The 17503-nt window shown below is 38.3% G+C and overlaps 1 protein-coding gene across 1 annotated transcript in view; it reads left to right on the forward strand.

The window, feature by feature from the left end:
- Positions 1–299: 299 nt before the first annotated feature.
- Positions 300–17503, forward strand: part of Nox4 (NADPH oxidase 4) — a 111480-nt gene continuing 94276 nt past the window's right edge. Inside the window, exons 1-2 of the mRNA XM_048435224.3 lie at positions 300–484; positions 1040–1135. Coding sequence (XP_048291181.3) covers positions 428–484; positions 1040–1135 — 153 coding nt within the window. The 5' untranslated portion in view covers positions 300–427. The remainder of the gene's footprint in view (positions 485–1039; positions 1136–17503) is intronic.

A 17503-nucleotide genomic window follows, 5' to 3' on the forward strand; every position in this document is an offset into this window, starting at 1 on the left:
TATTGAAGGAGGTGTGTGCGCGCTCCTGGAAGCAGAGATCCTTCCCACATTTCCGATTCTCGTTCCCACATCTGGGGGTGGGGGTGTCGTCTGCAGCTGGACAGGCGGGGCTGGAAGCTGCAGGGGACGCCTCCACCTTCCCACCCGGGACGTCCTGAGCCGCCACAACAACAGGCTCGCGCGAGACAAAGGAGCCGGCACGGGGCGGCGCACCGGGCCAGGGGGGACGCGGGGAGGCGAGGGCGCGGTGCGGATGGGAGCCGGGGCGGAGACCTCCTGCCCGGCCTCCGGACTCGGTCCAGCTTTTGACCCACTGTTCCCCCGCGGCCCCCCTGCAGGCCTCGCCCCGGCAACCGCTGTCCCGGCCTCAACTCGCCCCTTTCAGCCCCACGTACCGAGCGGAGCGCAGCACCCGGGCGCCGGCGGCATGGCGGTGTCCTGGAGCAGCTGGCTGGCCAACGAAGGGGTTAAACACCTCTGCCTGGTAGGATGGCGGGCCAGGCTGGCTTGGCGCTCTGTCTGTCTCGCAGCGAGTTTAATTCATTCTTGGAGTGTGCACGGGTGGGATGAAAGAAGTGGAAGTTTGGGCCGGGGGGAGGGGAGAGTTGTTTCAGACTTTTTCATCTAATCTCAACTTTATGCATTACTAAAGATATGTCCTTCCTGCTCAACGCAGAGGAACTTCACTACGGAGTGATGGAGAGTCTACGTGGAGGAAGGGGAAGTCAAAGCGGCTTTTCCTTAGCCTTTCAAAGGCTTGCCTCCTTTACTCTTCCAATTGCTTTAGTTCCCTTCTGCCATGGTGATGTCTGATATCTTAGTCTCAGTTTGCTCAGGGATGGATTTGCCACCAACCTTTATTTCAGGAGCAGAGTATGGGTAAGGTCAAATGAGGGTCCTCAGAGTGACTTTTCCACTTTCTGATTGAGCATGCTTTTGGTAAATGCTGAGATTGCATGTACAGAGCTGAGAGTGAGTGGCTTCTATGGAGTTGTGATTTTTTTTTTTGTAATTTTTGCTCTCTCCTTGTCTGTTCTAGCTCATTTGGTTGTCCCTAAATGTCCTGCTTTTCTGGAAAACCTTCCTGCTGTACAACCAAGGGCCCGAATACTACTACATCCACCAGATGTTGGGCGTAAGTGAAACTGGGTGACCTGGAGGAGTGGGTTTAAGGAAACAGACGGCTACAGATCTTTGTCAGTCTGTCCATTTCTCAGAGTAGTACTTGCTGTAAACACGTTTCTCTCAGAAGCGGTTCTCTAAGGACCAGGGGTAGTATCTGCTAAAGTGAGGCAAATGAACTTGTCAGACCAGGCTATTAGTGCCTGAAGGAAATTGCTGCTTTTTTTTTTTTTTTGGTAAACTGCACCAGGGAGCCTTGAAGGGTTTGTTTCTTCAAGGGAACCAATCTACAACAGGCTGTTAGTCTACACTTAGCAAGGCTTTCTACCTGCGCCCAAGTCTGTCCAGAGGATTTCAGCTCTTTTACTAACAGTCCTCACAAAGTGAGTTGTTACTGACTTCTGGGTAGGTCTCAGCTGACAGCCCTAGGTGACTGGCTGGACAGTATCATAGAAGTCTCCGCTCTGGTTTTATTTTATATTGATATTTCTCTTGGCTGTGCTTCTCACATCACTCTCCCGTTCTATATCCACCTTACCTGACCCTGTAAGTGTCAGGATTCCTCAAGGACATTGTACTCTCTGTAAGGAGACAGAATTTTTGTATGCAACAACAAAAATTAGAAATGTGTTATACAATCCCAGGGCACCTGAAGCAGCCGATTTATCATCATCACTCGACAGAGGAGACTTACTGTTTTGTTTTTCATAAATATGTAACTATCTAAAAAACTATGCTCACTTCAGATGAGCTCAGGGTAACTAGCTCCCCTCCTGTGCCTGACACACACACACACACATACACACACACACACACACACACACACTTACTTTAGCCTTAGTACACAGAGCCATTCATTAGCACATGCCAAGCCTGCAGTAAGTTCAACTAATAGACATTTTACAAAACAGACTACTGTATTTGTTATTGGTGATGACATCTTTTAACATTTAATTGCTCTAGTTTTAAGTAGTGGGTTCAGAAAAATAGTTTAAAAAAACAATTAACGACATCTTATTGAAGAATTTTGAAGTTAGCATGCTTGCCTTTCTTTCATCCGTCCAACTTTGATCTAGTTATTCAGGACTGTCCTTCAAATTGCTTTTTAAAGGTACTCAGGGATTAAAATCTTCACTGATTTTCAAATGCCTTACACTCGAATGTAAACTAGCAACAAAACCAAGCAAATAACTGTAGTCTAATTTAAAAATTAAGAAACTTTTCTCCCATGAATTCCCAAGAATGTTCAGCCTTTCCTACCCATTTCTTGAAAACTCACTGCTCAAAGTGAATGAATAAGTTATAAATTTTTAAATGTGAGGCTTATTTCACTTAATACATAACTTGGTGGACTACTTGGAAAAAAATACTGGGAATCACACTAGCAGAATGTCTTCTGATTAGGGTACTTTTGTTACTATATAAATCTAAGATCTGGAAAAGCCAGAACTCCTCTTTGGATTTTTACTCTAACACAGCGACAACATTGTTTAAAGCAAACTAATTTTTTTAAAAATTCAACAAAGTAGTCTTTATGTACTTGCATACTGTTCAATTTAACTTCAAATATGATTAAGATGGCATGTTCAAGCACATACACAAAGGAATAGAGAAAATCCAACATATTTGAAAGACATTTTAAAGTATGATCCACTTTTCTACCTTCATTCTTCATTAGTGCTTTTGAGCAAATGATGTTACAAATCAGAGAAGTCCCTGCATGGCAGGGACTGGATCCAGGAATGAAAGACTCAACTGCTACCTTAGCTTTCTTGGAAACTCCAGACTAATCATAGTGGGTGGACCGCCAAGCTACCTATGCATACTTCAACATTTCAACAAAACTCCTTGTAGAAAGGAATGGCCTTTCTTGGCACCTCTCACTTTCTGAACTACCTATTGTGAATTCTGTAGTATTAATTATCTAAGCTATTTGGTATAGATATTTTGATTTACATATTAGTTTCTAATGAACAAGGTCTTCCATTCGTAGTAATACTGTGTACTTTGTATAGGCATATGTAATGTGACTTTTGTCAATAGTATTTCTGGGCTTACCTTTCTCATCTTACAAAGATGGGGTATGGTATTATAGCAGAAGAACTTACAGCTTCTTCTCTATTACAGATACGGTGCACTAATGAGATACAATTAATTTTAAAATGTACACTTTGGTCTCCATGTTTTACATCTTTTGCATATTGCTTGTTTAATAAACTAAAATTATATATGTGAAACAGTTCCACGATGACAGAAATCTAGAAATGCTGAGGGCTGTACAGGTGTTGTGATGTTTTAAGTCACCTTCAGGTAAACAGTAGGCTTAAACAAAACAAACAAAAGAACATGGTGATAGTTCTAGAAATCATTTACATTTCTTTAAAACGCAAATGGAGACTGTAAGAGGGCACTTGTCCCCCAAGCACGAATTTCTGAGTTCAAATGCCCAGCAGACACAGAAAAAGTAAGGAGTAACCATAAGCTTCTATAACCCCAGTGCTGTGGGAAGCGGGCACAGCAGGACCACTGAGCATTGCTGGATGTTAGCCCAGCTCCAGGTCAGTGAGAATCCCTGTCTCAAGGGAATAAGAGTGATAGAGTAAGACAGTAGATATCATCTGGTATCTACATACATGGGCTCATGTACTCAAACACAGAAGCTTACAGATCCCATACTCACTTAGATATATAAACAAACACATACCAAAAAGGGGAAACAAAGCACTAAGGGAAATAAACCCATTCTCCAAACATTTTGATAATAACATTAAGTGCACAATTGCTCTCATTTATCTGTAAAATGTAGCAACAAAGGTATCCTGGTATCATAAGCTATAAGGAAACATTGATCTTTAGTACCTATCCCATTGGTTAATATTTTTTATCAGAGTTGTTCAATAGAAATATATTGCAAGACAAAGTAAAAAGCTGTAGGAATTAACTGAAAAATACCTTTAACTCAACAAACCTGAAGAATCATTCTTTTGACATATATTCGGTACTTAAAAAAAATCAAAGTAATATTTGACAGTTTATCTTGCCAAATATTTGTAATAGAGTATGCATTTTATTCTCCTTTACATTATAATCCTATATTGATTCACAAAATTCCTAGACTATTATTTAGATTTTACAGCGTATAGATAACAAGTAGATTCACATACATAAATACACACACATTAATTTTTCTGATAACACACATGAGCAGTATCAAGTTTAAAATTAAAATGTAGGAGTCAGGTGCCTGTAGCATGTACCTGTAGTGCCTACAGTCCCAGCTACTTAGGAAACTGTAGCAGGTGAGTTGCTGGAACTCTAGGTAGCCTGGTAGTAAGAAGACCCTGTCTTGAGAATAAATTGTTCTTAGGCCATGATAAGAACTTTTTTTTCTCCCTTTTCCCCCACAAATATTTTTTAGATCTACTGCAGTGATCTTTTCCTTTGGAAAACCTTAACTGAGATTTCCATGTTGAAAGAAAGTTGTGAGTGTTGCGACTCTTTTTAAATCTCTAGTGACAGCCAAGGGCATTTATCATCTCTTGGAGTCTAGGGGCTATTCCATAACATTTTAGGAGGCAGCTCTCTGCCTGTTCCCAATGGAGTCTGTGGTCTCCAGGTGAAAAGACCTGGGATTTCAAGTCAGTGTTAGTTTCACAGCATTGATTCTGCTGAGGAAGGAAATATATGTTCTTTGAATTTCCAACCCAAGAGGGCTTAATCATTAACTTTTCCCCTTATTCTATAAATTATAAAAGTCCCTGTCTAGACTTAGCCACGCATGGATTGAGCTTTCAGCTCAGAGATATCTGTAGGCAAGAGTTTTTTTGTTGTTGTTGAAATGAGAGATCCTGGTCACTGACCAGTGAGATGGTCTATATTACATTACTTTGACATCAGTCACATGTTCTTTATCTGTTCTTACTAGATAGTACATTTTGGTATTTATTTTTTCCGAGACTGCATGGCTTCAGAGTCACTGCGTAGCCATGCCCTAGTGATCCTCTATTTGAGTACTGTGATTGCAACCATGTACCAGTGGTCCGGTGTGTTTGCATGCCTTATCGTAGATTTCCTCTTCTATTTTCCAAAATACAAGATTGAAGTTTGAAGTGGTTCATCCACGGTCGTCCACTGAATCAGTGGCCTGAACACTATTTAACCTATTGATTCTCAGGCCAGATTTAGCCCCGCCGGAATAAATAGAATTAATTGGACTGTCAAGATGTCTATATACACTAGGCAACTTAAGTCAGAGCCTTGGTTGCACATGCGGAATCTCTGACCTCCACTCCCATGCTGTGGCACATTCCACCTTCCCTCATCACACACATATATCATGTATGCTCACACACACGTCCACATGCATAAACAATAATAATAGCCAAAATTTAAGAAAAAGAACACATTAAACTCCACACTGTATGACTACTAGCTTTTTATTTTATACGAAATGATACTTGAACACATATGATAGTTGAGGAAGCTTAGTGACTTGCCTTCGAGGTAAAATATATTTTTGGGCTCGTGTTTTTGAGTCCTCTGAAATTGTTAAAGAAGTATGAGGTATTTTATGTAGATTACTCCTAATTCCACATATCAGAAGTTTAGGGCTAAATCTTTAACCTCTGCTCTATATCTACCACATCATTCATTCTTATAAATATACAAAACAGCATTGATGTGGAAGCTGAGATGATATTAAACGTTTTCAAATCTGTTTTTGTTTTCATTTTGTGATGGAAATGGTAATATCAATAACAATGAATCATTGAAGACTAGTGGAATATAGACCATAAATGTATCATTTCAGTGATTAATTATTTAATCTTTTAAATTAAACCATGAATTAAAGGTTTTTCAGTTTTTTGTTTTGTAGCTGAGAAACTGAATTATAGACTCTGACTTGCTAGTCATGCTGTTGGCCTATAGCCCAGTGTTTCTAGCAGTGAATTTTCCTTCTTGCTTTTTTTAAAAACTAGTTAACCGATAACAACTAAATATATTTATTTTTCCAACGTAATGTTTTGAAATATCTTTATGTATAGAATGGATCAATGAGATATTTGACATATACATTATTGTATCATTTTTGAGGCCAGAACAGAATTCTTTCTTCACAGTGTTTAAGAATATGGTAGTTAGCTGCTGTAGTCATCATAATGTCTAATATACCTCTTGACCTCCCAAAAATCTTCAGTTACTTCCTAAATAACTGAGAATTTGCCTTTTTGAACCCTAGCTTTACCTACTGCCTCTGTCCTGGGAATCACCATTCCATTCTTTGCTTCTGTGAATTGAGTTTTCTTAGATTCCCAGCAGAAGCCACAGCATCTGGTGGTGTTTGTCCTTCTGTGCCTTACTTGTCTCACTTTGCATAGTAATCTCCAAGTTTACCCATCACGTTGTGCAAGTGACAGGATTTGCCGTGCATTTTGTTTAAACACAGAATACTGTTTCATTGTACATGTTTTTCTCATCTATTCATCTGGTGACAGAACTTGTCCTATGGGTTTTTGTGTTCATCTGTATCTGTGCACAGCAGTATCAGGGTGGACCATGCGGAACTGCCATTTTTGTGAGTCAGTACCAATCAGATATCAGCTGCTTTGTTCAGTTCAACCTGTAACAACGGCTACCATTTATTGGTCACACACAATGTCCCAGGTACAGTTCTTGGCACATTTGCTTTTAAATGTATCCAATCTTTGTATTTAATTGAATTGTTATAACAATCATAAAAGATAGGAATTCCAATACAATAAAATTTGAAAAACTTAGGTTCACAGTTGTTAGATGATATTCTGCAGATCACTGTAGCTAAGAAATGTCAAAGTCCAATCGGAGCCCTCATTGGAGTGACAGTGAAAAGCACATTCTGCTCATTCCTTCTATTATTATTCAGAGCTCCCACGTAGACTGTGTTATCACATGGGATTCACCTGTACTTTTGTATGTAGACTGTATGTGTGTGTTGGGGTGGGGGAGACACATGCTGTGGCACATGTGTGGAAGACAGTTTGTAAGAGCGGTTTTTTTCCTGCTATGGTATGCATGCATTGGAGAGAGAAAACTGATGCCATCAGGTTTGGCAGGGAGTGTCTGTATTTGTTGAGCTCTCTCGGAACCCTACATTCTCTGTCCTTAACTGAGGTTCGTATACATCCTCTCACAATGGTCCTGAATAAGATTTTTTTTGGATGTTTGTTTATATATTTTGTATCATACCTTTATATTTGTCAATAAGTACTTGATCAAACGTAAAGACTACTATATTATTCTGAAAATATTTTTAAAATTAATTTTATTTTGTTTATGAATGATTTTTCTGCCTATATGTCTGTGTGCCACTTACATCCTTAGTGGCCACAGAGGTCAGAAGGCAGCATCAGGTTTCCTGGGACTAGAGTGTTAGAAAGTTGTGAACCACCATTTGGATGCTAGGAATCAAACCTGGGTCCTCTGGATGAGGAGCAAGTGCTTGTAACCACTGAGCCATCTCTCCAGCCCTACTACTTTTATTTCTTCTATGATCCTTATACTTTTCTTCATGTTCTTGAAAAATAAAAGAACTCTCCAGGAGCAATAGTATCAGCATTTCATTTTGATAGCTTAAATGGCATTAGATGTGACTTCAGGGAACGAGCTTTGTGAATTCTGAAGGGCTGCTTGGTTTCACGTGCAGCCGAGGCCCTAGATCCATCTATTGAGAATTAGTCAGCCTGGGGACATGTGAGGGAAGACAGCAGTACTGTGATGTGCCGTAGAGACTAAAGGGATTGTTACAGTCTTCCTGTACTCAGAGTAAGACTGAATGTGGAAAGACAATCTTCTAACTTCTAGTTAGTGTTTCTTCATGTCCGTGCTGCTAACTACTGTGTTTGCCATAGTAACAATTTTTAAAATTCCAGAGCTAATTCTGGAGAGGAAGAATAAAGATTACTTTGTAGATTCTTATTGCAAAGAGTTTGGGTTTTAGAATTCTATGGAGATGAGTTTAAATCATGGTTCAGGCTTTTTTTTTTGAGACAAGGTTTCTTTGTGTAGCCTTGGCTGTCCTGGAACTCACTCTGTAGACCAGGTTGGCCTCGAATTCAAAGAACAAGTTCAGGCATTTCTATGCATTTAGGATTTGGGTAAACTAATGTTCTGAGACAATCTAATCTTTGAAATGAAATTTAGTTATTGAAGATTGCATAAAAAAGGCAGGTGCAATGTTTAGTATCTGGTACATAAATGCTTAGAATATAAGTATTGCTATAAATACTATATAATAGTATTTAGTATTGTTAGTAGTGACACTGTAGATACCATTGAAGAGTAATTGTATATTATTTATGTTTATAAATATACATGCTAAGTGGAGCTCAATGACATAGAGATGGGAGGGATTTACCGAGCATACAGTATATGGCTTGCAAGGCATGTTGGTTTGTCCCTTTATCCATTATTGTAGTGCTTATAGGATGCTTAGTAAATAGATCCTCAGCGATGAGGCTGTGTATTCATTGTTAGCTGGAACCTTTGATTGACCTCTGCTTTCGTCCCTGCTTCTTTCTGAGAGGTGAAAGATATGTGTTGCTTTCTGTTATGGCTGCAAAGTTTGTAGGAACTTGAATGATTGTTGGGTAGAATTTCTGTTTGAGGTAGAAGATTTTTTTTATTAGGAAGTCATTAAGAAGACCTATTACTATTATTAACTGAAGTTTTTTAGCAAATAAGAAAAATATAATTATTTCATGATATTGTTGTGATTCTTTAAACAAACTTAAAGTAACAGAGCAGTGTTCATGGAAGTCTACTCATGGGCTTGAAATTGGTCTATATTCTTACTATATATTTTTTTAAAGTCCTGAATCTTCTTCAGCACAGGTCCTATTCATAAGAAGAAGCTAAAGAAAATAATTTAAACATGAAGGTCACTGTGTTATTTTTAAAATCTTGAAAGATGTCAGTTTCCTTCTTTCCTGTATTCTCTTCCTTTACAACCTTATATAGTAATTCATGTTGCTACTGGGTACCCGGGAAAACACAAATATGTTCTAGTCATATCCGTGTTAAGCAGCGCATTAGGACACGATCGTCAAGTGTTTGGGGGAACTGAACGCAGCACAGACGTGGAAAGATGTTATGTAGTGTTTGTGTCTCTTCGCATGCAACAGGTTCTAATTACCATAGTGCCATGCCATGACACTCCTGAAGGTCATTAAAGAAACGTTTGCAGAAGGCAATAAGAGAAGAGTTTATTAGTTTTGAAATTAACGGGAGTTAACTTCAGTGTCAAATACACCGCTTGCATTTACAGAAGTCACTATTGAAGTGTGACTTCGAATGCCGGTGCCATGATTTAAGTAAGAACAGAACTTGTTTAACAGCAAGTTACTCACTTAGGAAATCCTCAGCACCTTGAGCCTACTTCTCTTTACACTTTCATATACAATAAAATTTTCTCTGTGATAAACTTAAATACTGTGACATAACATTTCTTATGAAAATAAGTTCTTTCCTGTACTGGCAATGGGACCAAGAGAATGGTGCAAGGAGTAAGTAGAATGTGGATTTTGAGTGAGTGTAGTTTTAGAAATTAGAAAGCTGAATTTGACAATAATTTTTATGATATGTTATTTCAATATATTGTCTTATATGGTCATATATATATATTATATATATATGTATGACTATTAAAAGTCACATGTAGTAAAGGCAAAATGAAATGAATTATGTACTCAGAGTAAAGCATTTTATATCTCTGGGATTAAAAATAGACAGATTTTTAAATTAAGAATTGTTTAAGAAATGATTTTAGATGATACCGTTTTTTCACCTGATTCCCTTTTACCATGACAGAATTTTCAATTTCATGACTTCAGATTACAAGTAACCACATTTAATGAAACTTGGAAAGCTCACTTCAGTTGGGGGGAAACAGACTGATAGTTGCTCTGGCAGAGTTCTAGTTTCTCTTTGTTTGTCCAGCTCCTTCCTCAGTGTGCTTTGCCTGTGTGCCTTCCTCTCACCCTGCCATCCCTGACTTCAAGGTGCATGATGGTTCCCTAAGCAAAGAGGGTTTGATATGAAACCTGAAAGCAAAAAGTAGTACCTGTGGGTATAGATGAGCTGCTGAGTTAGGGTCATGAGGCTGCTTTTATCTACCCCACTGATATTCCTTGCTCATGTTACCTTCTAAGTTACATGGGCGTTTTGAGCTTTGTCAGCTATTCTGGTTTGGAAAAACACGATCTTCGAATTCCATTTTCAAAGTACATTGGAGTAGACAAAGTGAAAAATATCTTCCCCATAGTTCATAATGCCCAAGGGGAGCACCTGACAAACATCATCAGTGGTTTGTACTAATGACTTTCAACTGGTGTGAAATGACTCTCCTTAAACCACAAGAATGTAGGATTTCAATAGAAGGGTTCATTCTCTATTTGAGAGATAAGATGGTGTTTGCTGCTGGGAGTTGTCTGTATCCCATTTGTTACATCTCATTCTTTTTTTCTTTAGAGTTGAATATGGGCTTGAACTCTAGAAACTTTCACTGAAACAACTATTTAGATATTTTAATTTTGTACATCTTTTCAAATGTAAGATAGTATGTTGTGTCTTTGTTTTCATTAAATTCAAGGAAGACTTTAATTTCTTTCTTTATTTCTTCCTTGACCCAGGGGTGATTTAGTAGTTGACTGTTCAGTTTCCATGAGTTTGTTGGCTTCCTGGGGGGAGCATTGTTGTTGAATTCTAATTTTAGTCCATGGTGATCTGACAAGACACAGGTAGTTACTAATATTTTTTTGTATCTGTGGAAGTTTGCTTTGTTACCGAGTATGTGGTCAATTTTCGAGAAGGTTCCATGAGCTGCAGAGAAAAAGGTATATTCTTTCCTATTTGGGTGGAGTGTTCTATAGATGTCTGTTAAGTCCATTTGATTCAATACCTCCAATAGGTCTCTCAATTCTCTGTTTGGTTTCTGTCTGATTGACCTGTCCATTGGTGAGAGAGGAGTGTTGAAGTCTCCTACTATTAGTGTGTGTGGTTTGATGACCGCCTTGAGTTCTAGAAGAGTTTCTTTTACATATGTGGGTGCCTTTATATTAGGAGCATAGATATTCAGGATTGAGACTTCCTCCTGATGAATTGTTCCAGTTATGAGTATGAAATGTCCATCTCCATTTCTTCTGATTGATTTTAGTTTGAAGTCGATTTTGTTAGATATTAGAATGGCCACGCCCGCTTGTTTCTTAGGTCCATTTGCTTGGAAAACCTTTTCCCAACCCTTTACTCTGAGTAAGTGTCTGTCTTTGTGGTTCAGGTGTGTTTCTTGTAAACAGCAGAATGTTGGATCCTGTTTTCGTATCCAATCTCTAAGTCTGTGCCTCTTTATAGGTGAATTGAGTCCATTGATATTAAGTGATATTAATGACCAGTGGTTGTTGACTCCGGTCATTTTTTTATTCTTTGAAAAGTTTAGTTGCCGCTTCAAACTGGATTCATTTTTTAAAAAAGTTTGTTTGAATAAAACTGATCTATTCTTGTATTTGAATATGTCAAATATAAGGAGAAAAAATGCATTTTAAAGGAACACTTTTAGATACATAATTTAATTTGTTGAAGTTTTTTTGACATCCATTCTAACTTCTGTTGAAGTGTCTGCCATTAATGTTTTCTGAGTATGATGTGACTCTTAGTTCAAAGGTCAAATATGGTAATAACTGCAGGCATCAAGAGTATCAATGGTAATCATATGATATTGCACAAATAACATAATTTTTTTAACGTTGACCAAGTTGTGGGTTTTAAATTATACTTTATATAAAATTTATTAAAACAACAGGGTCTGGTTTCTCAATTTCCAGTTGAAAATATAGGTGCCCGCTTTGGCTTTTAATTTTAGAAAGAATATGGGAGAATTTGAAAATGGATTAAAGATGAGGGATGAGGCAAGGGTTTGGGATGGTTGTTTCGGATGAAGAGTGCCTGGGAAGTCACTATGCAGGTGATGATCGCTGTCCAGTGTGGTATCTCTATTCCATGAGAGAATCTGGGCCCTGCTGAGTTCTCAAGTCGATCATGCTCAGCAGTCAGTTGTACTCCTGACCATTCCCAGGTCCCAGATTACTTATGTTGAAGGGAGAAAAATTTAGCAGCGTCATATAACCAAATTCTCTAATTCTTAAAGCTTTTTTTATATCTTAAAAGGTAATAAAGACTTAGGTGTGGGCACAAACATCATCATCAAAGATATCATGAAAAGAGATGATTCATCTCACTAATATCTTTCAGCCAAAGGAATGAAACCACTTCATGGGTTTACTCTATGCATTTTTGTTCCTTAAAGTCAAGTGAAGTTGGTTTTTAATGCTCTTTAACTTCTTCAGTTCTAAGTCTCAGAAGCCAGTGACCTCAATTGAGGTCACAGGTGTTGCCCGAGATCCACATTTTCTTGCTCAGCAGCTGCTGATCTCTTCCTTCAACAGCACTGTCTGTAGAAGCTCATGGACATGCTTATATGCAACCCTGAATTCCATTCCTGTTGAACTTTAACTTTCCCAGACAGACACAGTCTAGAAGTGAATCACTGTCGTAGCGGTTGGATACGTCAAAGACAAGCTAGATACAACCTGACAGAAATATCAAGCTCGGATACAGTTTTCTTCTGTACTTTAAAGAAAGAAGCTTAAATTCGTATGTAATAGCTCCATGCTCCATTGACTTGTAATAAACGTTTATGAGGAAAAACCATACTTGCATTGAACATAAAAGGATCTTCACTTTTAGAAAGAATGGAAAGAAATAAACTAGCATTCAACACGGGAAGGATTTAAGTTGACAATAAGGAAATCTGGATACAGAGTAGGAAAGGTTCTTGCTGTTTGGTTCTGTATTTATTTTTACGAGGAAACAATTCTTAAGCATGTTCTACTTATTCATTTAGCGTGCATCTAAATAGTTTGTCTGTGAGTGTAAATGTGCGTGAACACTTTTGCACATGGGCAGACCCCGAGACTGGAATCAAGGCATCTTCCTCTGTTGCTCTCCACCATATTTTTAGAGACAAGGTCTCACACCCGGAGCTCAGTGATTGACAAGAATATCTGACCAGGAAACTCCAGGGATTTACGTGGAGTCTTCACTCTGGCGCTAGGGTTACACACAGCAATGACGACACTCAGCTGTTAGCAAGACCCTGGGCAGGAGCCTAGGTCCATGTGCTATGGTGGCAGACATGTTGCTGACTGCTCTCCCATCAGCTATTTCTCTGGAAATGATCACTCGTTTTGGAGACTTTCTTTTCCCTTCGCACAGTGTAAACTGAGAAATGGTGTCAGCTGGAGTCAAAAATTATGGGAAAGTTTGAAGTTTCTAGGGCAGCTGGAGAACAGAAGCCTGTTAGCGTTATTTGGCCTCAGTTATAGTTTATTACAGCCTTAAGGATGTCCACTTTCATTTGTTTTATACGAAGTGATGAATGGAGAATGTATGTTTTTTTAGCAATTAATTAATACGGATTATTTTCTAGTTGCCCAACACATGCCATTTATAACTGGCTTGGTGAAGCCTTATCAAAATCATTATTGTTTAGTATGATTTTTAACTAAATCATAACTGAAATGCCATTTTTATTTTCCCTATCTATCACCTGTTTCTCCTTTCCCTCCTCCCACTTTTTCCCTTCTCGTTCTTTCTACTTTCCCTTCTCCTGACTTATTCCTCTTCAGTCTACCCTCTCCTGTTCTTGTTGTCTTCTCTTTTTCTTCCTTTTCTTTGTGGTTCTGGAATCAAGTTTATGGGATCTCACATACTAAACAATTGCTCCAGTATTCAGCTAACTATTGCTTTGTTTTCAGTGTTTTAGTGTGTTTAGTGTGTGTGTGTGTGTGTGTGTGTGTGCGTGTGTGTGTGTGTGTATTGCATACACGATGTAGGTATACCTGCCCATATGTGTGTGTATGGGAACCAGAAGGTATCACCCTCTACTTATCACCCTCTACTTTCTCTCTCTCTCTCTCTCTCTCTCTCTCTCTCTCTCTCTCTCTCTCTCTTTTTCTCTCTCATTTTGAGATAGGAATTCTCGTTGAACCTGTAGGACACCTATTGGCTTGACTGACTGACCATTGAACCTCCAGAATTTACCCATCTCTTCCTCACAGTGTTGGAATCATAGGCATACACCATCATGCTATTTTTTTTATGGATTTTGAGGATATAAACTCAGTTCCTAGTTCTCATGAAGCAAACATTTTACTGGCTGAGCAATCTCCCCAACTCTCTAGCACATGTTTTCTTCTTGAGTGAAGTCTTGCTGCCATGGAACATCCATTGTTCTAAATTCATATCCTTATAATGATTTATTCATTATACAAACTTAATAATGACACCATTCATATAAGAAAAAAGAATTGATTTATAGGCATAAGAACCAAGTATCACAGACATTTTTTGTTATGAAAAATAAAATACAAAAACCTTCAAGATTTTAGAACATTATATAATAAACTTCTTCATGGGTTTGTCTTTTATCTCTATTTGTTGACCACATTTTATTTTTGCCTTTCATTGCTCAAACCATGTTTTACCCAGTGAGTACTTATTATACATAAAGTCTTTATGAAGGACCATGCATTTTGAGATCACCAGGAATAAGAGGCAATTTAAGCTTTGACATTTAACCTGTACGAACACTTGATAACTTAGGGAGATGTGAATAATCAAATATAAAACAAACTGGCATGTAATTAAATGCTCTTTGACATAAAATGAGTCATTGAAAAAGGCTCCAGGCTTGTCAGAGTATCTGAAATGGGAGAATAGATATAGAGGGCAGAGTGAGGTGTTTGCTCTAATAGATGCTCACAGAAAAAGTAAGCCTTGAGCTGGAGATCCAAGGCTGTTAGAGTTTGTCTATTTGTCACGGAGGCTGCATAAGGCCAACTTGCATCCCAGATGGGATAGAAATAGTGTGAGCTGTGGATAGGGAACGGGACTTGTAGTGATAATGTGGACTAATTTAAGCAGTGCATCTGGGAGCTAATCTGAGCCACATATGAAAATATAGCCTCTTGGCCTTATGATATCATCAACTTGGCTTGTCAAAACCGACTTGTAATATAAATTAAGACAAAAATGGCTTGGACTGACTGACCCCTGTAGACTCATGAAAGAGGTCTATCTGCTTTCAGATGTTTCTACAGACTGGGCATTGCTCATTTCCAGAATTAGTCTGAGCTGCTGGAAATTGGAGAATACAAAAGGACTGGTTACTTTTGGATGATAAGATAGAGCAGGTTCGAATTCTAAGCCTAGATTTGAACTGGATCTCTTGGGTAATCACTTTTTGTACCCTCTTTTTTTTCTGGTGGAAAAATGTTAAAAGGCCATTCATTTTTCATTCATTCATTCAACATCTAATAGTTGCTTAGAACTTCCTTTGAATTCATTAGATGCAGATAAGTGAAATCAAGCTCACCTTCATAATTGTAATGGGGACTCCACTCTACAGAGATGAAGATGAGAAATCTGAGGGAATGGTTTAGAGACACTTCATCATTTATTTTGTGGAAGGCTAACAATGCTTGTTGCTAAGGACCACTACACTTAATTCTATATAACTCACTTATTAATATATATTCCTTTGTGTGTGACATGTGTACTACTGTCCCTCCATTTCTCAAATTCCAGGTGAGAAAAAATTAGGTTAAGATAGAATAAGTATTACATAAGTTCACACAGCTAGTAAAGAGACTTCTAACTTAAATTAATGGCTTCAGAGTGTCTGTTAAACAGGGACAGCATAAAACTAGTTGTGTGTCTTGAGGGGCCCACAACAGAGATTTTTTTGTTTGTTTGCTTGTTTTGTGTGTGATATAATATATACACTTATGTATGGTATATGCACATTTATGTGAAGTATGTGTTCTAGACATACATGTGTGTGATATAGCTATGTATGGTTTATGAAAGTGTGTGTACTCACATGTGTGCACATGTGGACCTGTGTTTATATACTCAAATGTGAATGTGAAAGACAGAGGACAATGTGAGTTGTCCCTCTCAGGCATATTTTCTTGAGACAGATTTCTCATTGGTTGTACCTGGACCAAGGCTGACATAAATTAAGACCCCATTCTTCTGATCTGACCTCCACTGTGTTGGGGTTGCAGACACGTGATCTCTTCTGGCTTTTTTTGAGGGTTCCGGTAGTCTGATTTCAGCAAGCGCTTTTAACCACTGAGCCATCTCTCTAGACTGCTATGCATCATGAGATACAAAACTCAGAATTCTACAAAGGGCATTGAAGGTATGCAGATTTTAAAGTAGACCATTAGTTCATCGGTGTTTCCTATTCGTAGTCAGATTTGGGAAAGTCTGGTAAAGGTTCCCATGTCATAATAGGAAACTGTAAGAGTCGAGAAAAAAGGATGAGTGGATAAAAGGTAAGGAGGTATTGTGCTTTGGAGGGGTACTGGGTCCTGGATAAGGTGTGTAAACTCACATCTTCCTCTGGGTGTGTTGTATAGTTAGGAAATGACAGCGCCTGGAGGGGATTTCACCTCCCATCCTTGCTTCTTTATAAAATGTTGGTGTAGTTTAATTAAATACAAACAGAAGAGGAGCTGATGTTCTGCCAGTCTATGAAAGAATAGTAAGAATTAGGCATTGTGGGGCTGGAGAGATGGTTCAGAGGTTAAGAGCACTGCCTGCTCTTCCAGAGGTCCTGAGTTCAATTCCCAGCAACCACATGGTGGCTCACAGCCATCTATAATGATATCTGGTGCCCTCTTCTGGCCTGCAGGGACACACATGCAGACAGAACACTGTATACATAATAAATAAATAAATCTTAAAAAAAGAATTAGGCATTGTATAGTTTAATATATAACACTTGATTTAATTAAGTATGTATTAGAGAGAGAAGAATCAATTAAAATTAACTTTACAGGGTAAAAAAATCACATATATCTTGACAAATAACGAATCACAATACACATATGCTTTATAAACTCTGGTATTTTATTTTTTCTGGAAATGGCTGATTGTTGATGCACAAGAGGAAGCTAAAAAAAAAGGGACCAGTTCTACACGTACTATTAACACTGCCAAGGCCTTTTCAGAGCCCTTTGAGCAACATATTTGCGTAGCCCTTTGTAGGATGTCATATTTCTCCAAACTATGAAGAAATTCCTAGTTGGAAGAAAAATGCTTGTTTGAAAATTAATTCATCAGAAAAGGTACCTGGTGTTGTTCTCCTGGATCGGATAATTTGCAGATTTTTTTCCTTTTAATTTTTAAAAAAGTCTTTTAATAAAATGCCAAAAATTTTGGTAGGAAGCAAACCCCATGAATGGAAAGTTTATTAGCTTAGGTAAAGTTAAGAGGGAAATAG

Source organism: Myodes glareolus, chromosome 24, assembly GCF_982192425.1.
Source record: "Myodes glareolus chromosome 24, mMyoGla1.1, whole genome shotgun sequence".
In the NCBI taxonomy this organism is placed as follows: Eukaryota; Metazoa; Chordata; class Mammalia; order Rodentia; family Cricetidae; genus Myodes; species Myodes glareolus.